The sequence below is a fragment of the Dermacentor silvarum genome, chromosome 6 (genome assembly GCF_013339745.2).
Source record: "Dermacentor silvarum isolate Dsil-2018 chromosome 6, BIME_Dsil_1.4, whole genome shotgun sequence".
NCBI classification, from domain to species: Eukaryota; Metazoa; Arthropoda; class Arachnida; order Ixodida; family Ixodidae; genus Dermacentor; species Dermacentor silvarum.
In genome coordinates, this window is record NC_051159.1 from 100,437,634 (window position 1) to 100,459,208 (window position 21,575).

General features: G+C 48.3%; 1 protein-coding gene across 1 annotated transcript in view; it reads left to right on the top strand.

The window, feature by feature from the left end:
• The window catches only part of LOC119455772 (protein FAM214A), a 103,786-nt gene that overhangs the window by 65,954 nt on the left and 16,257 nt on the right, over positions 1 to 21,575 (top strand). The window contains exons 4-6 of the mRNA XM_037717232.2: positions 14,181 to 14,365; positions 17,859 to 18,058; positions 20,935 to 21,060. Of these exons, the coding sequence (XP_037573160.1) occupies positions 14,181 to 14,365; positions 17,859 to 18,058; positions 20,935 to 21,060 (511 nt within the window). The remainder of the gene's footprint in view (positions 1 to 14,180; positions 14,366 to 17,858; positions 18,059 to 20,934; positions 21,061 to 21,575) is intronic.

The following is a 21,575-nucleotide window of genomic DNA, read 5'->3' on the forward strand; positions in this document are numbered from 1 at the left end:
GTGTGTGTGTGTGTGTGTGTGTGTACGCAGCCCGCAATGCGTCTGGCGGTGTGGCGGGTTTGTGCGGCGAGGCATTTAGGGCCCCCGCGGCGAAAACGGGCATCGCCAAAAAAGGATTCTTTTTTTTTTTTTTTCCTAGCCCCGTTTTCTTGGGAACACAGCGCGCTTCCGCGGGGGAGAAAACCCCCTGAAAATAACGCTGCTCCAGCAGGCTTACGTGTTTCTCTCTCTCTCTCTCTCTCATCCTCTCTTTATGTGCGTTCTTTTCGACGCGTCGTATATTCCCTTCAACAGCAACTGCGGTGCCGAAAAAAGGCACGCACCGCATAGCGCGTCAGCATACCGGCCCCTCTGTGTGTGTGTGTATGTGGGCCCGGGACAGCGAGGCCATAAATGAGGAAGTGTTTGGGGCGCGGTTGTCTCGGACGTCGGCTGATGGCGTAACACGCTCTCTCTGTGTTGTGCTCTGTTTTGCGTTGGTTGAGCTGCAGGAGCTCCAATTGTTTCCTATGTATGCGGTGTGCGTTAATGATGGCGGGTGAGAGGATATTTAAATGGGCCCTGTTTGTTCTCTGTAGCGTGTGTAATGTAGATCATCATTTTAGCTGCGTGTTTTTGTTTCTTATCGTTATTTTTTCCGAGGCCAACGTTTCGATGATTCGCGAAGCAATCGTATAGAAGACGCATTCTTCATTCGCGGACGCGTAACTGTCGTCGCTTCGCTTTGACAGAGAACGGGCCTGTGTTGAAGTTGTCGTGCCTTTATATCGGCCACTCTTTATTAGTAGTTTAATGAAGTGTTGAAGTCGTCATTCTGAACGGCTATAGTTAGGTGTTTCATTCAACAGCGGCCCGTTATACAGCTCGTAGGTGCTGAAACAAAGCGAGGAAAAAGCGGTTCTCCTCGCGTGGTACTAACGGCGGCAGCCTCTTTCCTTCCCGTTCGTCATTTACCGGTGCGCAAGAGAGAGAGAAAGAAAGAAAAGAAAAAGAAGAGAGTAACTGTTGTTTGAAAGTGGAGCGCGGAGAGCAGCTAAATCAGCAATGGAACAAAAAAATAACAAGAACAAGAATGTGTGCTTGTCTACTTTCGAGAGGGAAGCGCAGCTTCTCTTCCGGCGTCACTCGGAACACGGCTGCGGCCACAAAGCCATTGTGTGTCACAATCGTTACGAACCGAACGTCTGGTATCAGGCACACACAGATAAATATGCTGCAGTGGAGCGCAGGCGGTTCTGGCAGAACGTCTCTTTGTATTTTTCGTCGTTGTTTTGCGGGAAAGCTGCCGCCTTGCGAGAGTATTGCCGGAAACGCGACCGACCCATTCGCCCACTATAGCAACGAAGGGTAACAAGCAAACAAGCGTGCGCTTGCATTGATCTTGAAACAAACAGTTGCGTACAGCCGCCGTCAGACTAAACCCGAACAATCATGGCACATCCCTATAGCGGCCTAATTCAGGCAAACGCAGGCCGTAAGGGTCAAACATCGAATAGGCCTTGGAAGGATGACGCTTTGAGATAATTGTTTCTTATTGTACCCCAACCAGACGCATCTGCAGCAGCAGCCGCAGGAAAAACTCTTTATAAAACGTTTTCGATCGGGGGGTCAAGTGTGGCTGTGCACTTTCGGGGTTCCATGCTATACGCGTCAAGCCGAAGCAGCCGTCCTGTACGGTTTCGCCCAGTAGGCTTTACTGATAACGCGGTGATAACATCGACGTGCAGTTCCGCGCGCGCTCGTATTTTAGGATCTAATTGGCTGAGTCATTAAGCCTCGGGGTGGCTGATCATATAGAATAGCCTTCGTCGTGATTAAGGGGTTGGTCGCGCGCGCGTCGTAATTTCGTATGGAGATTCTGGTGCGGGGCGGCTAAGTGTGTGACGGAGTGTACGTACATTAATCTGGAGAGACAATAACCACCGTGCCCGGAAGCGACCTGTAAAAGCAGCTAGCTTGACGGCACGAAGTCTCAACGTTCTCCTTTCTCTTTAACCACCCGCGCCGTCTCTTGCTGTTTCTCTGGCGCTTCGCCGTAGCTTTGATAAAGCGCTGTTAATGACCAGGCTTTACGCCGCATGCAGTTTCTCGAGGTATTCATTTTAATCGCCGTCCTTCGACATCCTTTGTCTAGTGTCTTCTTTCCGAGTGTCGCTTCCGTATAGTAACAGCGCGTCATCGCTTTCAGCATATATCTTAATGTATGCCGTTTTGTCAATCGGCGCATACTGCGTGATCTCGTCTATGTGCCATGGCCATTCTTATAGCGATGAAAGGCAACGTCCTTTTTATGAGATGTTGTGGAAGGTGACCTTGAGTAGAGTACTTCAAATGTGGTATACATGCATATGCAGTAACTCTATAGACTGTCGGTTTCTTATTTTTCCAACTTTCATAATTTGAAATTACGCGCCAGCACAGAGCTGGCATTATTCGCCCTGCAGGTGTGCGCACCCTGTGCTATCTGAAATGGTAATGTCGTGTATTCGTAATGCGAACCATTCTTCGCCTCATTCCAGCTACTTTGCGGTAAACATGTACGTACGGTTCCTGTCTCGCTTCGTTTCGCGGACTTCTTCAAAATAAAGAAACGTGTGGCCGGTGATGAAACGGTTCCTCTAGGACTTCGGGCTCAGTAACCCGATGCTCTAACCATTAGGTCACAATTGCCCGCATACTTCTGTCGTGACAAAGCCAACTATATATATAAGCCGTTTGGCGCGTACGTGACGTGCCACTTTCTCGCATTATTTCTTCGTGATAGCTATAGCGCTTTGATAGTCTGTGTTAGAGCATTTGGCATCGGCCCACATTCCCCAGTCATTTCCTCGCAACAACTAACGCTATATAGAAGCTGTGCAACATTTTACTGCCTTCGTGATCGTCCCATGTTAGAACGACTATTTTCGTCGTTGTTTTGCGGGAAAGCCGCCGCCTTGCGAGAGTATTACCGGAGTATTCCCATGTTAGAACGGCCGGAGTACAATCGTCGTTTTAACATGCACCACATGACGTATACAGGCATGATAGCACTTATAGTGGCACATGACGTCACACACTCTTGTGTTTCTCTCGCTTACGCCCGTCCAGTACCTATATGCAGAACCCAACAATCGACGTGTCGTGAATTAGCGTCGAATGGCCGCTGTAGAAACCATATGCCGTCGCCGTAATGCGAACGTTGTCTCCGACTTGCCGCTGTCGTCACACACCCGCGCGAGTCGCACACAACTGCTCGCACGTTGCGGTCCAGCTGGTAACCCGTAACATTGACTCCCACAGTGCGTGGGAGCTGCAATTATTATTATTATTGTTGTTGTTGTTGTTGTTGTTGTTGTTGTTGTTGTTGTTGTTGTTGTTGTTGTTGTTGTTGTTGTTGTTGCGATACATTTCTGCGCAGCGCAGGGTCAACGACGCCGATGACAAAGCAAAAAAAAAAAAAAAAGGAATGCTGCATTTGTTTGATTATTTCTATTCGACCGTACACGCTCCTGGATACCTGTACAACTAAGCGTCTCCGTCGTCTCTTTGGCTGCGTGATCGTCTCGGCAGCCACACCGCGATCGTCCCCATCAGACCCGCTCACAGAATAACCCCCTGTCCCCAATGTCCCCAAACACGCACACACACGTCCATTTTTAGCAGCGATGTTGGTTGAAGTAACCTACTGTGTAGTCGGGAGTCATTGTCGTTTAGTCAACGTCGTTTCCCTCGGCGCTAAAGTTCCGCGCATCGAGGCCCCGTTTGCTCGCGAGATAAATAGAAACTGACGCTGGCTGCTTGGAATGCGAGCGCGCGCGCACCCGCGCGACAGGTGTTTTAGGATGATGTCGCTCGCCGTTTTTTCACTGACGTCAGGTTTTGCTCGCGCGCTTCGCTTGCAATTTCAGGGAGCGGCCGCATGCTTAGTTGTATCGCTTTCAACAAACAGCGCCCGCTCGTGTCATCGACATATCCGGCCGTTTAGCAAATTGAGCCTGCAAGGAGGGAGTCCGCTTGTTGTTAGCCTCTCTATCTCTCTTTAATGTGTGTCCCCAGTTTCAAGTGGGGAATGACGAGGCGACCCCGGAGGTCATCGCTCTCTGTTGGGTGAGGTGTCGGCGCCCGGGCATCTTTGACGGAGCGGTAACCCAGACTGGGTTCCATGACCGCTATAATGAATTTGTCGTTCAGTTTAAATTCAAATCGCGTGGCAGCCTGCGATCGTTTGTTTCTTCGCTTCAGTTGTTTCTACGCACAAAATTGTCATAATATGACCGACAGCACGGAACCCGGCGCGGTACCTCAGTCACTATGGCGTTGCGCTGCTGAGCGATCGAGGTCGCGGGTTCGATCCCGGCCACGGCCTCGTGCATCTGGTTGCGATGGGGGCTAAACGCAACAAAAAAAGAAAAAAAGAAAGAAGAAAATAAAAAATGGTTAGTGGTCCTTTAGATTTAGGTGCACGTTAAAGAAACACGGTTTCTTTTTAATTGAATTGAATTCTTGGGTTTTACATGCCAAAACCACGATTTGATTATGAGGCACGCCGTAGTAGAGAACTCCGGATTAATTTTGACCACCTGGGGATTTTAATGTGCCCCCACTGTACAAGGCACGGGCGTTCTTCTTCTTCTTTTTTTTTTTTTCCCCATTTCGCCCCCATCGAAATGCGGCTGTCGCGGCCGGGATTTGTTCCCACGACCTCGTGCTTTTAGAAGCGCAACAGCATCTGCTAAGCCACAGCGGCGGGTGAACCCCCGGGTGGTCAAAATTGATTTGGAGTCCCCCACTAGGGCGTTCCTCATACTAGGCTTGGCATGCAAAACATTGGCACGATCGTGGCTTTGGCACGCAAAATCCTATAATTTTCAATTTAACCCTTCCAGTTTCGTTTTTCTTTTTTATCATATATTGTAAAACGACCACAGTGATTTATTTTTCGGTTATTCAGAAGGGGGGAAAAATGACATGGATAATGACAAATGCACTCTTAGTACGGTTCTCATTATAGAGAATATAGAACGTACGGGTACGTCAGTGGCGTGGTGGGACAAAAACGCGGAAACGCACCGGTATACGTCAGTGACACTGAAAAGGTTAAAACAGCGCAAAAAGGTGTCTAGATATATGAGAAACGGACGGCAAGGCGTACGGGTCGTCGGTTTCTCTAATCTTAAGACCAGTTTGTGCACTGTTTGCCGTATTATATCATCAGACACTAAACACGGTCAACAACCATGTTGCAAAATTGATAGTGCTCCGGGTACGATCGATCACGAATACAGTCGTACACGAGAACAGGGGACACATAAGAGCTTGCGTGCAGTGCTGCCCCTGATCGCGCGTTTTACTTTTTACTTCAGTCACTTACTCGTACAGTTAGGGCGAAAGCCTGCGTGTTATTTATTTATTTATTTTATATTGTCGCTTCTTATAGCATCACCAGATCGATGATCTGCTATAAGGTATAACCTGTCTACGGTCGCCGTAACCTATGTTGACCTGTTCTCATGGAGATCTCTAGAAAATACTTTATAAACGTGAGTAACAACGTATATACGTAGCAACTAAGAGCGTTAAATTGCACATTTTGTTTGAAAAACTCTCGCCGGTGTAACGAGAGAGGGATTCGTATGACGTGGAGCGAAAAAAAAAAAAAAAAAAAACAAACCCGTCGCCCTGGATTGCTCGAGAACCGTTCACTTCTTACGGTAGTTTTGCCGCCCTGTAACGCAATCGCTCCAAGGATGGCTGGCAATCGGCAGCTTTCGATTCACTCATCGTTCTGTTTCATAACTATTACTATTTTTTTTCACCACTTATGGCGGGACACGCAAGTCGTCTGAAATCTTGTTGCTGTCCTACGCCTCGAGTTTCGTCGCGTCCATCTATTGTGCATTGTGTCGGCATTATTCGCAAGCTCAAACGCGCATATGCATACCCCTGTCGATACCTCTTTGGCCGTGGCAGGTTGACAGGCTCGCCGGAAATGCGCGTCCGTGAGAGTGACAGCGCTTTGACTCCTCTGAAGCCTGCCGCGACACCTTGCGGTCGGAAGCCGCGTATAACGTGCGCATTCCTGGGGCAGGAATTCATAGGCTAAACGAAGAAGAAAGTAGCTGGCTGTAGTATCGAACTCATCTGGGCCGTCAGGCCGCGCGGTTGGCGCTTTCGTGATGCAATTCATTCGGCAGTGCGTTTGGTCTCCGATGATGGGAGACCAAACGTTTCGTATAGCGTTTGTACTGGGCAGTTCTTCATGATTAGTTTTTTTTTTCAGCGGTAGCTGTTTTCGCTGATTTGGCTCTCGGTACACCCGTACGTTCAGCCCCACGCTGTGCCAGGAAAGCATCATCATCATTATCGTGTATACGTTATACCGAATGTGTTATACTGAAAAATTATATGCTAAATGGGTGTTGGGTTGCTGTGCTTTGTGGAGCTTCGACACTGTCAACATTGATCATATTGTCAAGTTCCACTGCTTGTTTTTTGGGTCAATCGTGCATAGCGTATACCAAAAACCTTTGAACCGAACAGAACCAAGATTGCGAATCCTGCCAATATAATTCCGTTATATGGCGGAATATGACTGTCCAGAATAGCATCCCCGGAATTAGCGGTACGGCGCCGTCACAAGAGGGTCGAAGGTTTGTTGATCGAAGAACGCAAACATTGTATTGCTGCTGTATTGAGAATTTAGGAGCGTTGGTATTGAGTGAGATTTCGGGCGTCTCTGCGAGGACCCATCGCATTTTTTTTTTCAAATGTCATGGCGTGCTGGCTTTAGAACACGAGGAACTCGGCGCTTAATGCCGCGGGGTAAAACCGCGCTTCAGCGTACCCTAATCTAATGAGTGAACTTCACGCAGTTGACTCTCTAGTTATCGTTTATTGACTCTGTAGTTATAGTTGATTGCCCTTTCTGCTGTCCACCGAAAGATCGTCGTTTGCGCGAGACCTGCTTGTTCACTGAGTTAAATTAGCCCCGGCCTCTCTAGCTATCCGCCTGTCTCCATCCTACGTATTGCTTCTGCGGAGAGAGTTTTTCTCCTTTTCCCGTCTCTTGGCACGGACCGGTTCTTGGTGGCGCAAGCCGGTCGTGCACATCTTCGGTACTTCAGGTCGTCTTACTCCGTTGCCTTATTAATTGAATTAAGGCGCACCGACATACCCCTTTGAAACGCACATCTTTTTTTTTTCTCGCCCTCTCATTTAATTCTTCATTGCATTATATCATACTTCATGTTCATCATGATCTGGTTCCGTTACTGAATCTGTTTACTTTGGGACTAATCCGTCGCTGAACCCGATTCTTTAATACCGAGTCCGCCGATTTCCACAGTTCGCTCTATCTGACTGCCTGAGGGTCTAAAAGGGGTTGGAATAGGGAGGACTTACATCACATCGAGGTCGCCTGCCCCATGCTAGAAGTATTCAGGGTTCAAGGTATGGGGTCTCGCGTGCGTCACTGCTTGCGTTGACTCCGCGAGGCGCTGGCCCGAGTTCGAGAGCCAGCTGTCGTTGCGACGACCTCCCCCACCTCCCGAAATAAAGCGCGACGAAGGCCTGCTGCTGCAGCATCCTGTCGGGGCCCCGCAGGCAGAAGGCGAAGAACGGAGGCGGGGAGGGCAAATTCGGTGCTCTGCGGTGACACTGCGTGCCCTTCGGGCTCTTCTCTGCCTGCCCGTTACGTAAGCTGACTCGGAAAGGCTTGACAGCGAGCGACCTTCCTTGAGGGTTCCGGAGAGTGAGTGCACCCATACCCCCTTCGGAAGCACCATGGAAGCTTCGTTGAAGGAGCTTACGTTGACGGCTCTCTTTTGCGTATACTTGATGAAATCGCGTTGGCCTGTGCTCTATAGGAAGGGGCGACTGCACGGCTGCGAGAGTGGTACGTTGTTGGCACGTTGCACAAGTTCTTTTCACCCTTTGCCAAGGGGCCTTTATGCTGCACCAAGTTCGCAACTGTAAATGACCGATCAAGAAGGAGAAGCTCCTCGCGCAAGAGAGTGCAGCGCCTGCTCTTCGTTCCACCGGGTGCTTTACCTAAACGCAGAGGAAGTGTCCCAGTGGTTCAGCAACAACGAACGCGCTGTGGTCACTCAATGGCTAAGATGCAAGTGCAGACAGATAAGGCTTCACAGCATGTACATCGCTCTACTGGAAAATCTGAGAAGGGTTTTGGAGGGGGAAATCTAATCTCGCGCATATCGCCCAGAGAATTTTCTTGAGCAGAGCTGGGGAGGGGCACCACAAAATGTGGATCTCTTTACAGACGGGTGTATCGTTCGTAGCTGATGAACACCGTCGCCACCGGAGCGTTCACGGCACGGCAGCGCCTGAACGGGGCGAATGCCTGGGCGACGTGATTGGCTGGTGCTTTCTGCGGCAGCACATGTCGCAGCTGGGAAAAAGTTGCACAGCAGGGGTCACAGCTCCTGTATCCTATACACGATGTGGTACAGGGACAGCTGCCGCGTTTCGACATCTCGTGCCAAGTCGCGCCTTCGTTGGCGTCGGTGTGGCCCATTTCGCCGCGGCTCACGTCCTCCGCAGTGTCTTAAACGACACTCCGCCAAATCTTGCGCGAATCGACCGAAGACGTGTCGGATCGGCTTGGAAGCTGGGCGGCGATACCGGTCGAACGTGCTGGACGGCCGAACGTGCTGCAACGTATCCCAGATTTGCCGAATTTAGACGGGTGACTCTGCAGCCTCCGAGGTGGTCTTTGAGGGTCGTGCACGTGGGCTGGGGGGTGGGGGCTCTTGGTTTTCTTCTTAATTCTAAACGGCGGTTGTCGCCGAACCATCTATAAGAGAGAGTGGGCGCGCTCCGGGTCCGCAGCACCGCGGGGCGTCCCCGGCCCAGTGACGAGGACGCCCAATCGGTGCCAAGGCTCGGCGGCCTTCCTCGTCACCGGCAGACACGGCACGCGGGCGGCGAAGGGCGCCGGTCATTGTGCGCGCCCTCCCTTGCCTTCCTACCTGCCCGGGCGCTTCCCTCACTGTGGCCGCCTCGCGCCCGTGTCGTAAGAGGTCGGCCCTTGGTGCATGCTGCCTGTGCAGCAGCGCGCTCCGCGGACGCTCTCTCTCGCGCTGCAGCGGCAGCACCGTCCCAGTGACCCACTTGCACACCGACGTGCGCTGCCGCGTCGCGCTGCCTTCCCCTCATCTTCATGCGACACCCCCCCCCCCCCCCTTTTTTTTTTTTTCAACTCCCCTTCCCCCTTACCTTTCGCGCTCGTTTTGATGTTGCTGCACGCTGTCGCCTTCCAACAACTTTCACCGACCTTCTCTCGTTTCCTGGGGCACGTTGTCCCCCTTCCTGGACCGACTGGCCCTGCTCGTCCCGTTACGTCGCCGTGCGCTTCGGTCTTATTACGCGGCTCCGAAGGACCTTCTATGGCCGTCGTCATGGTCAGGAGGAGCGGCCCATGCAGCTCGAAATGAGGAAGTGGGCAACTTGTCCCGTTTCGTTTTCTCTTTGATTTCTCTTTTTGTTGATGGCGCGTGTGTCGGGTCGCCCCGGTTGCGTTGTTACGAGATCAGCAAAATTGCGTTTTGACCGCAGGATCCTTAAGACACCGCAATAAACACGCTAGGCCGAATATCTCGTACGCAGCTACTTGCTCTCGAAGCTTTTTATTAATCTAGCTATACTTGCGGCAAGTGCGTTGATCGTCTGTAGGGTCCATTTACTTAACTCCACTATATGCAGTTACCCGTCTGCGCACTAAGATAAATATAAAATGAATAAGTGGGACGGGGTAGGGCTCTGTAAAGTCCCGCAGGCTGCCCAATGTTCGCTGCATGTGGATTGTCGACGCGAATCCTTTGGTGGGTCACCGAAAAGGCGCCTATATCTTTCTCTGTTCCGCTCGGCTGATTCTCCCATGTACAGAGCCGATGCACGACGTAGATTTCAACGTTTCGTTGCCTTCCTCGTCTTTGGCAGTCTGCAGTTGTCGTTACGGCCTCTGCGGCGAATGCGGCAGAGCGCGCGGCGCTGCGTCAATGCGAGCGGAGCAGCTGCTGGACCCCGCGCGGTCTCTCCCTGCGCTGGCCGTGCTGGCCCTGGCCCAGCCAACGCCTGGCAACAGCCGGGTGCTGCAGCGCACCACGCGCGGCCGTGTTCGCTGTCGTGTTTGCCGTATAGTGCGCGTATAATACCCGGAGGCGGATAGTTTTTTCTCTACCTGCAGCGGCGGCGGTGGGAGGAATCGCTTCTCCGGTGCGCGAGGTTTGGCGACGAGTAAAAGTGTAGCGTGCGTGACGCGATGGTACACGGACGAGATGGGCGGGAGGGGGGCGGGAGGTGTCCTCCCCCCCCCCCCCTTGCTATACGCGGGGTTACCAGAGCGCGAAGCGGAGCGCCGCGCCATCAGCTTGGCTCGCGCTCCTGTGTGCCAGATATCCCCCTGGCCCATTGGATTTCTAGGTCGTGGAACCCTTTCCGGAGTAAGGAGAGGGGCGGGGGGGGGGGGGGGGGGTTGCGTGGACTCCGCACAGTGCGTCGTTGTGCCTCGCGCGCTTCCTGTCCCCTCGAGGCGTGTGCTTCGAGGATAAGCGAAGACGTTTCGGGCGGGTCCGTGAGCTGCATCTGGCATCTGTTGTTATATCAAGTCCGCGCGCTAGCCCTCCTTTTTTCCCTGAAGCTGCGTGGCTGCATGAGCTTAAGTCGCAGTCTCGGTCTCGAGTCCCGACGGATATATGGTGCGGGATGTATTGTAGTGCAAGTCAACGGATTCGTCCCTTGATAGCCTTGAGAAGGAGGGTGTATTTCGTTGGAGCAAACGGTAAATTCCTCTGGAGCAAACAATAAAACAACCGTGACCACAGACGCTAGACAAAGACAAGGACCGGGCGCTAAATATACGCGAAGCGAAAGTGCACGCCTATATATCTGCTTAAGTGGCACTGCGGCTACGAATAACACTTCACTATACGAAATGTCGTCCAATTGCACGTCATGATGTCGCGGCCGCCATGTTCAATGACCACTAGAGCAACGAAAGCTACGTTTTTATTTTTGGCATTCAGTGACGTCATATTTTCGAGGCGGCCGAAGTTCGCAGTCGCGACATGCTCACTGTCTATCGGATTCCAAATGACGTGCCCAACATTCCAGGGCTGTTTCTGCGTCGTCTAAACAGAGTTTACAGTCACAATTTCGGTCGTAGCAGTCATGGCCATTGAGCGCTACCTGACGTGTCGTTGGGACGCTGGTCGACTGCCGCCCCTGCTGCCGTTTCGTTGCTGCGAAACCCCGGACGTTGTTAGGCGGAGAGCACTCTCTTTTATTGCGATAGCAATTATATGGACACTCCAAAGCAGATTTCTGCCGTCGCCGTGAGGTTCCGTATGACGTCAAAGGCGATGAAATCGTCGCCGCGCGCCGACAGCAACCTCCTAGACAGCTTTTCAAAAGCTTTCTAGGAGGTGTTGGCCGAACGCTGTATGTGCGAGTGAAAAGGGCGCGAGGACGCGCGCTTTCGCGGGGAGTGAACGCACGGCGGAGAACAAACGCGCGTTCTGCGCCGTGCTCCCTTAAGGACTGTAGAATTAAGCGTCTATTTCCTTCTTTACAATCACCATATATGTAGAGCAAACGCGACTTCTTCAGACACGCGAAAAGCCGCGGGGGGGGGGGGGGGGGGGGGGAAGGGAGGCGACGTTTAGCTGCGGCACAGAATGCCTATTTATATAAAAACGTTGTGAGGCGAGAAGCTGGTAAAGACTTCCGACGCTGCTCGACGAGTGTCCCGTTCTGATCTCGTCGAAAACCTCCGAGCGGCCCCCAGAGGCTCCGGCAACAGTCACCAACGCCGCGCGCGTTTTGTGCGAACGCGCACAAAACGCCGACGGTGTCGACAACAGTTCTGTGTGTTGCCGGTGCTGCTGCATGTCCAAGTTTGTACAGCTGATCCTTACTATCCTTACTCCGTATAGCTCTCTACAAATTTGCTATCGCAATTGATGCTTCGCCTCACGGGTGAAACTGCGACAAATTTTTTCCGAAGCTCTCGGAGCAGCAGGCTATACTACAGTTCCAGCGACTTTAGGCAATGAAAGGCTTGGCCCACAAGCCCTGTGGCCAATAGCAGTATTCTTACAGCAGGTCCCGACAACCACCGGCAACTGTCGCTCGATTGCAAAGTAACTTCGAAACTTTCGGCACGGACTGCACATGACAACGGTCTAACGCGCGCGGTCGTGTCGAGCTCACAGTGATAGATGCTTAGCGCTGTAGTCGTGACCATGGGAGCACCCCCGCGGCGGCGAAAGGCTGGGAAAGGGCGGATGCGCACGCCCGCGCTTCTACGTGTATGCTGTCGGGGGGGCATATCGCGGAAGCGGAACGAGTGCTCTGTCTGCACGTGGCACGCGCTATTGGCAGCGCTGCTAATTATAACACCCGGCCGCGCCGCACGCTGTTGCGCGTCCTGGCTTTGGTGGTGGCTGGCGATGGTGGCGCTGCTACGTGCGGAAGCCCGCTTCCTGGCCCTGGTGGGGTGTGCTATGCGGACCGTGTTAGTTTCAGAGCGTGATCGAGCGCTTCCATTGTTCGAACGCCGGACTATTTCAACTTACCCGTGGGCCTCGATGCTTTCCGCCACCAAGTATCAGCAGCGGTTGTCGCTGACCAGGGGCGGTATTCTGTACGTCTACCTAGTGGACTGTCCATTTCGGCGACCGTTGGTTGATTCGCTGCTGCTTGACGTGCAGGAAGCAGACTGGCTGGCACCTTCCTGCACGTCAAGCAGCAGCGAATCAACGGTCGCCGAAATGGACAGTCCACTAGGTAGACTGTTACAGAATACCGCCCCAGAGCCAATTCTTGGGAGATAGCGCTTCCGGCGTACACGCGGCTGGTCGAGTGGATTTCTGTCGCTGAGCATGATATCGCGGCCACATTCCTATAGGTGCGCAATGGGGGAAGAAAGAAGCATTGAAAGAAACAATAATTTAGGGCAGTATTTTGATTCCTTAACCAAAGTAGGTTACCGCAGAAGCTGCGGCCGCTGAGTGGCATAGCAACACTGAAATTAGTCAGACAGGTTTGCAAGTATTATGGCATTGAAACGTGTATCAGCACATGGTCGCCGATCTACATAATTTGAGCAACTAGCCCGCTTCCAGGGTTCCTTGCTTGTTATGAAGGCCCTACTGGATTCAGTCACACGCTTTCTCTGGTGGTGCAACCTAGAGTGCACCATTGAATTCTTTGATGCAGCCATCGCTGCTGACGGAGGTATGCAGACACGCGCCACTGAAGCATAAAGTTTAGTCACGAGAAGCTCACAGATGCAGGAACATCAAGATTCATGAAATATCTCTAAAACTGATTAGACATGTCCAAGCGTTTATGCATGAGCGAGGGGAGCATATTCGCTGGCGTATGCTGCCCGAAGCAACGCCAATCCAAGGCAATGGCAAGTGCATGCTGGCTCAAAAGATAGCAATTTCCCTGCAATGGAATGGTGGCACCATCTGTCACTGATCGGCGTGTTTCGCGGTGGTCTTTTTTTTTTTTTTTTTTTGCCGTAGTGGTGACACATGGCACTACCATTCCCGGAGCCCCCAGCCATATGTGCAGCATCCCTCATAGTAAACTACGATGTTTAGACATAGAATCCAGTTAATTCCTGGTAATTAAGTCATTCTTTCTGGATGTGTAAGTGAACTTTAGATGATAGCAAAATACCCTGCAGTTACATGTGCTTTGTTCTGTCAGGGCAGTGGCTAGTGAGTCAGCTAGGATGGCTTTAATAGAACATTTACAAAATATGACTCTTGGACACATGTAGAGAGATGTAGAGATAGAAGTGGTATCAGGGGAAATTGTTTAAAAATACTAGGCACATAAAAACAGCTTTAGAGATGGGAATTATTTTATGGAGGATAAAGACCCTTATCTCTCTATAAATTTTGTCCTAAACTGTACAGTGTATTGTTTGCGGATGGAAGTACAGGTTCTTAATAATTTGTGCAGTCTTTCCTTTCCCACCCCTATAAAAATGGGAAATAAATGCCTGAATGGTGTGACTGCGAAACGTGATATAAGTATAACTGCGTCGAGGCACATCTCTCGGGACTCTCACAGAAACCTTGCAGCAATTTTGCAGGCGTGACTCTTGTACTACAAGCACCAGAAATGCTGTTGTAATCAATGAGACTGTTTCTTCTGTACTGCAGAGATGCACCCAGCAGTGGAGGAAGTGAAGATTGAGCCATACGAGTTCTTCATCGATGTGGGCAGCCTGGTGCTTGAAGGTCGGGTTCCATCCCGCTCAGGCAAGGGCTACACTGAGGGCCTTCACTGTCCACCCACCACTTCGGGACAGGCACGCCATCAGTGTGACCCCACATCAGTTGTTGAGGTATTTGCTCTCTCTGATTCACTATCATACTAATTGGAGCGCAAATGCAGGAAGATTAACTAGAAAGGTCATTTTGCTTTCTGTACCCGCTGGTATGTGCGGAGGCACTGGTGTGATTCCAGCACCTGTAATTAGCTTTGGGGCAGGGCCATAACTGGGGGGGGGGGGGGGGGGTGCTTTAGGGGGCCCTGACCCATGGGGAACCATGGTGTCAAACACACGCCGTGTGGAAAACTGTTTTGTTCATAGCTTCTTATGTATAGGCACGGTGCATGGTAACAGCATGGCAAAGGCAGTTAGCTTTTGTTCATGAAACAAAGGCTGTGGTATCTCTCTGGCTTTGGTGGTGTTTTAATCCAAACTTTTACTCCTTGCCTTAGCCAGAATTTAAATTTAACACATTTTTTTTTACTTATTTAGGTACAGCTAATTTAAAAGTAACCTCTAATTATTATATGTAAGTGATGTGCTTGATTCACACACAAAAATAAGTCAGTATTAATCTTTCAAGACAGCCACCATTCTACACACAAATCTCTCCCCCCCCCAATTGAAATTAAAATTCTAAAAATTCCTGGGTACGGCCCTAATCTGGCAACAAGTGTGTTTACACCCATCTATGCCATGATCACTCATTACTTTCGAAATAGTTAAGCATACATAGTGAGACATTTTATTTCTTCCTGTTTGTAGTATTTCATTTCGAGATGTGTTAGCACAAGCGAATATGTGACTGCAGTTTGATAATTGCTGCCATTGTACTGGGGCTTTCAGATACTCAACTGGTTCAAATCCTCAAGCAATTTTTTGTAACCACCTCCAGTATCACTTGATCAAACAATGTCATGCAAAATGCAGGTTGCAAAGATGTTCATATTTCACCTTTACCCAAATTCTTTCCACTCTAGCACTTCGAATATTGCTTCCCCACTCAGAAGATGGGGAGGGTTGGGGCAAAGTAGGCCGTTTGCCCCTCCCACTTTTGAAAGCTGGCACTGTCTGCTGTATAATAGCAAATCCAACACAACAGCTGAGGTCGAGTTTTCTTTCAGAATAGCGCCCAGGTAAGTATGTTTCTTCTATTGCGTATCCCCTGTTTGGGCCGCTATGATTGTCTCTTGGGCCTCACCACCACACCCTGTAGCAGACAACGATCCGCTGGCCTCTCTAAGCAGTTGAGGGTTACGGTTCCTCATAATACAGGCCACCTGCAGGACCTGCCTTGCCCACCTGCATTGCAGAGGAGGCTGTCGCTGGGCAGTCAGAAACAAGTTTCACTTTCCATCACTTGCATCATCCCATGTTTCTTGGGGCGTTTTACCTAACAAGCTTTGAAAACATTAAATCTGCTTTGCTTTTTAATCAGTATTGCCATGTTAGCAATTTTGGCGCTAGACTTAGCAACTTTCTTGTCTGTTGAATGAGAAATTTTTCTGGTTAGCGACCATCAACTTTTTTTAGGGACTTGGAAGTTAGCAAAGTTACTTTAACAATGGCCTTCTAGAATGCAGTTTATTATTAAAAAATTACGTGTAAGTGGTCGAAACTTGCAACACATAGGCTCTATGACCACATGAAGCCGCAGTCGCCTTGCATTGGTAGTCTTCACATTGTGATTGTGCTTGACAGCATGGTGGTCATCACAGACTTCACATTGAGCTCACGAAATTGATGTTTTTTTATTCTTTACAAAACCAATTTTAATGGGTTTTAAACATTGCGGGTTCTGCAGTATCACTAAATACATTCTATTGCTGAACGTTTGCAAGCGTAGCAGTAAATTAATTTACCAACACCAATTGGAATAAATGTTGTGTTCAGATTCAGAACACAGCAGGTGTATAAGACAGGTCGACTGCATAGAAAGATGCAGATATCGGAGCGACTGAGTTTGTTCATGCGAATCTGAACGGGTCACGTCCATTTTTCACGGCTTTTGGACCAATCAATATTTCACGGCAGCTTTCAGATAGATGAAGGATAGAAGCGTAGTATTTGACCTCTACAAAGCTCAGGTAATTGTCATTGCAGTGTTAACAACATGCAGCCAAGCACGTTTCGCAGAATTTAGTTTTATCACGAACATCAAGAACCAGAAAAATTGAGGGATAATGAAGACTGAGTGCCTTTTCTTGCTAGGAAAACTAAGCTATTTGTGATGTTTTGAATCGTGATATATTTGTAACTGTACAATCTGAAAGTAAAAGCAGAAGTTAAGCTCCCATCATCATTTATGTAAATATATTGGTAAGGTAAAAGCCCTCTACACCCTGCTGGTAAATTCGCGTTTTATCCGTCACCTGCACAGACATTTACAAAGCATGAAATTATTTGTAAATGATTTACTTCACGTTAGCTTATACATGGTGTTCTATAACACTTACATTATTTAAAATCCACTTGAGAATTTTAGACACTTTTCTGTCTCACTTCAGCAACAGGCTTAAAAAAAATTTGGCAACGCTCAAGTGTAATGGTTCATTATTTGTGATTGATAATCAGATGTGTCAATGACAAAAAAAACTCTCACTGACATATTTTACAGCTTATTTTAATGCAATGGTAATCAACAAATTTCCTATTTATCTATACCAAGTAAATTTAAATGGGCTTGCCCCCCCCCCCCCCCCCCCCCCCCGCTCAAAATATAGTTGGCGCGCCACTGCCCAAGTCATGATATGTCATCCTTGAATGTACATGGTCTCTGTGTTATGTCAACTAAATTCTGGGGCAGAACTATGAGAGTTACATGAAGATTTTAAAGGAAACTGAAGACTTCACGAGTGATGAAAGAGAAACCTAGAAAGACAAAACGATAGGTACATACTCTATGAACTGGAAGAATGGCTTAGTGGATTAGGGGTAAAATGTAGGTAGATAGCATTCTAGTTGAGAATAAGATGTGGTGAAGTTGGGCATGCCATATGACAGGTTTTCAATAAATGTGTACTTGTCATTGTTTTCCACATTTACTGTTAGTACCATAAACATATTTATATGTTGAAGTAGCATGCCAGTGCTACACTTCTGTAAACCCTTTTACTTTCTTTGAGTGGCATAATCCCTTTCCCTTTGATGCTCGATTCTTTGTGCCACTGCATTTTATTTCTTTTCTTGCCTGATCTTGTTGCACTAGTGTGTTCATCTGCAATGAGCTCAATCTCATGTGCAGCTCGCTTGTGCTCAGTGAGTCAAAAACGGTGAAGTGCGCATTTTACCATAAAACATTGAGGGAAAGAGAAAGGGCGCGATACATTGTGATACTATTTGTCCCATCACTGGGATAGCAAAGACAGATGCAGTGTTCTCTCTAAAGATGTCATGTTGTAGCTTTCAGGGGCTTTGTAATTCTGCTGTGCCCAACATTTCTATAATCTTTCCTGCCGTTAAACCTCATTTATCTTTCTATTGTAGCCTACAACTGCCTTTGAGCAAAGTAACCTGCACTGCTTCGCAGCAGGCTTAGCTCAAGCGTACGGCCTTTTCATTGCAGTGCCAGCGGTATGAGGTTGCCCTGAAGCACATGCTGATGCTCTGGAGGAACAGCATCCCAATGTCTGTGGAAGTCCTGCTGTCACCGGACTGCACCCACTGCAGCAGCATGGACCACACAGGTGGCATTGACATCTCCTCAGCACCGGATACGTCCCATCTTCTGCTGGAGCAGTGGTACATCCAGATGCTACCCAGACGGTGAGTGCGCAAGAAATAAAAAAGTGTGGGTGTTTAGTGAACCAAAATGGCAATGACGCCTTGTCTGCACAGTCTTTCAGGTGCTTGCTGGTTTTACTTAAGCTGGTTGCACGCATTGTTAAAGGGATTGCACTGCTACAGTAGATTTACATTAATTTGACTCCGGCTAATACAATGTTTTGCTTAATTTGATCCCAATGAAAGGTCCCAGCCAAGGTCCGTACATTTCTATGGGCCCAAACTTACGTTATTTTGATCCTGAAATTGGCCTTCACCGGATAATTCGAACTTGGCTGGTCAGCATGCATGCACCTGACCCAAATGGTGACTCCAGTAGTACAGTGAATGCATCAGACATGCGTCATCTCCCGTCGAGAACACCTATCTTCAGCTTGTTGCAGGAAAATTTTAAGGCGAAAATGGTAGCTTACAATGAATATTACAGTACTTACCCGATTCTAATGCACACATTTTTTTTTCTGGACAATTAGTTCGAAAATTGCCTGTTGATACAAAACCAAAGCCGTGTTCACAGCAGTCTACTGTTAAAGTCAGGCTACCCAGTATCATCACCATTACCACCACAAGATGGCAACCATGGAGGGCGACAGAAAAACTTCTGGCATAGCATGACGACAATGTGCTGCTTTCAGTCTGATTATGAAAGCACATTCAAACGATAAGTTAATTTACATATTAAGCTAACCGCAACAAGTTATGCCACATGTTCTTGGTGTTCTGGAGAATTGCATGCGTCACAGGACAGACTGGCAAAGTAGTTAGTCTAGGCATGGGCCACCATCCGGTTTGCGATTGTTGCAGAGTCGTTTGAGAAATGCAGAGCATCAAATGCGCTACAGACCGTATGGAGGGCATGTCGTGGTTCTTCGTAGTCGAGTGATAAAGTGCTGTCTGAGAGCAATGAGGATGGACATTAAGTAAATAAATTTACATTCTGTGAAGCTAAAGTTCACTGGTATGTTTGTTTTTTTTCCCCCTTATTGCCAGAACTAGAGACATGGTAAGTTTTTTTTTTTTTTTTTTGCCAAGGATTGGGTGCGCGCTCAATTTCTAGTTTGTGTAGGAGCTCAATTGTCATTTCTATGTTGTTGTTTTTTTACCAATCGAAAGTGGTGCGCATACAATTTGGGGGTGTGTTAGAATCGGGCAAATGCTGCCAAATGAATCAGCGATGCGTTTCAACGTTTTTTTCTGTTCATTTCGTCGATCCTGTCAGGGTTGAATTAATGAAAATCGACTGTATACACATTTTGTAGCAAGTTTTGCCATGCTGCCAGATGTTCTAGCTCGTCAGTGGGCTGAATGACAATTATGGTCGGAAGCACAGTGGGTTCTGAAGGTGTCATCTTACCTTACACTTTCCTTCATCACAGTGCAAATAAGTAACCCTCTGGGAGTGCTCCATTGTTTGTGACCCAGTGACACCACTGGGAAAGCTTGCCAGCAAAGCCTTAGATGTGGCAAGCTGCAGAGTTCATCTCATGTGTTGCCTCTCGAACCAACAGAGGGCACACTCCTAACGTCAGAACTGGTCATTGCCAGTCATTAGCTGGTTCCTTAAGTGGAATCTAGTAGTTGCAACTTGCACCAGTTAGTTGCAATGCTTTGAAATCGTGTAATCACAATGACATGTAACTTATGTGGTGATGCAAGTCCATTCCTGAGAATTTGTCATGTCAGGTTAGGTGTCATTGAAGAGGAAATTTGGCCTGAAAAGCTTCTAACCAGTTCTAGTATATTGGTTCATCAAAATACCAATGTTTGCTGCAACTGTATATGGAAATATATTTTATTCTTTCATTTATTGTCTGATGAGTGGCAGTATGGGCAACACGGAACTGGCATAAATTCAAGCACCTAAACCCAAGAGATTTTAGTTAGAATTATGAGAATGTTTGATTTCATAAATTCAAGCACCTAAACCCAAGAGATTTTAGTTAGAATTATGAGAATGTTTGATTTCATCACGTTTAATAACTTATGGTTCAAAGCTGTATGATAAATTACTGCAGTATGAGTACTAGTATGTGCCACACTTAGTTGCATTCAGTAGAGATCTGTGGTGTACTACCCTGTGTTTGCAAGCTGCGGGGTCTCGCACGTGCTCTTGGGACAAAGGAATGACAACACAGTAGTGTAAACAATCACAAGGGCATTCATTTCACCTTTCATACACTGATGCAAGCTAGCCGAATTACCATGCATAGAACATTCACATGGGTGCGCAACAAATCAAGGAAGTCCGACTCACCGCGACCGGATAGCGAGCGAGTATGTTCGCCCCATGCATGCTAAGACACCATCGACTAGTCGTTCACGTGTATGGCCATGCGAAGAGTGGCGAGTTCGAACGATCGTGTTCGTCCATACTGGTGTCCTGCTCCTAAGCCTTCTCGGGACAGTCCCGCATCCCCACAAAGCATGTAGGCAGCTTTGGTGTTTCTTTCTTGTACTGGCACTTGTCAACACGTATAGCAACCTGGATGTCAAACATTTTCATGTTTCAACTTCGCTTTCACATATTGGTTTCGTTTTCCCTGCCCTGAGATTCAAAGATATTTCACTTAACTGAAACTCTTGTTTGAATTAAGTGACTTCAGAATTCATGGCAATCATAGTGAGCTGACAAATCTTTTGAGACTTTTCTAAGTTAGCAATTGAGAATATTGATTTGCAAGAGTGAGAATTGCTGTGAATCGGGTGTAGTTTCACTTTCTACATGGCAGCTTTGATGGTGACTCTTGTATGTGAAGCACTTGAAAAAGTAAAAGTAATTATTGTTGTTGAGCTGTGCGGATACACCGCTTTCCATTCCGGAATTGATTAGCAAGTTTGTCTCCTTTGCTTTTCCACAGGATCCAAGAAGCGACAGCTGCACCCCGAAGCCTAATCCAGGCAATGCGGTCCTACCTCCACTTTTCACAAATCAGTGCCTGGTACAGTCTGTCTGGTGGAAGGAATCCTCGGAGAATCTACTACAGGTGTGAAGAAACCTTTTGCTTCTGCTATATTCATGGTGTTAGCGAGCAGTAGTAGTGAACTTAATTTATACAAATTCTTGTGTGGCATTCTGTCATCAATTATCTCAAATCACTTTTGCCACCCACCGTGCATGCAAGAGGGATAACCTAAACATTGCAGCATTCGAATGACTGACATGTAGTGGAGCCCCAAAGAATTGCTAGTTCGACAACTTGCTTATAAAAATCACGTGGGGGGGGGGGGATAGAAAAGGCAGTTGCATGCAATATATTTCTTTACTTGTCACTAAGTTTAGCTCATCTAAAGCTCCAATAGCCAGTAGTTAAATGCGAGAGCATTTATTTGGCTACCCTACCCTACTTTGGTCTGTCTGTCTTGCCTTGATACATTGACATTGCAAAAAGAATTAAGGAAATCTAGCCCTTATAAGAAATTGAACCCAGACCTGCACCATGGTAAGCAAGTACACCTATCCTTGGTACCATGCCAACAGTTGAAAAGGGGCACAGAATAT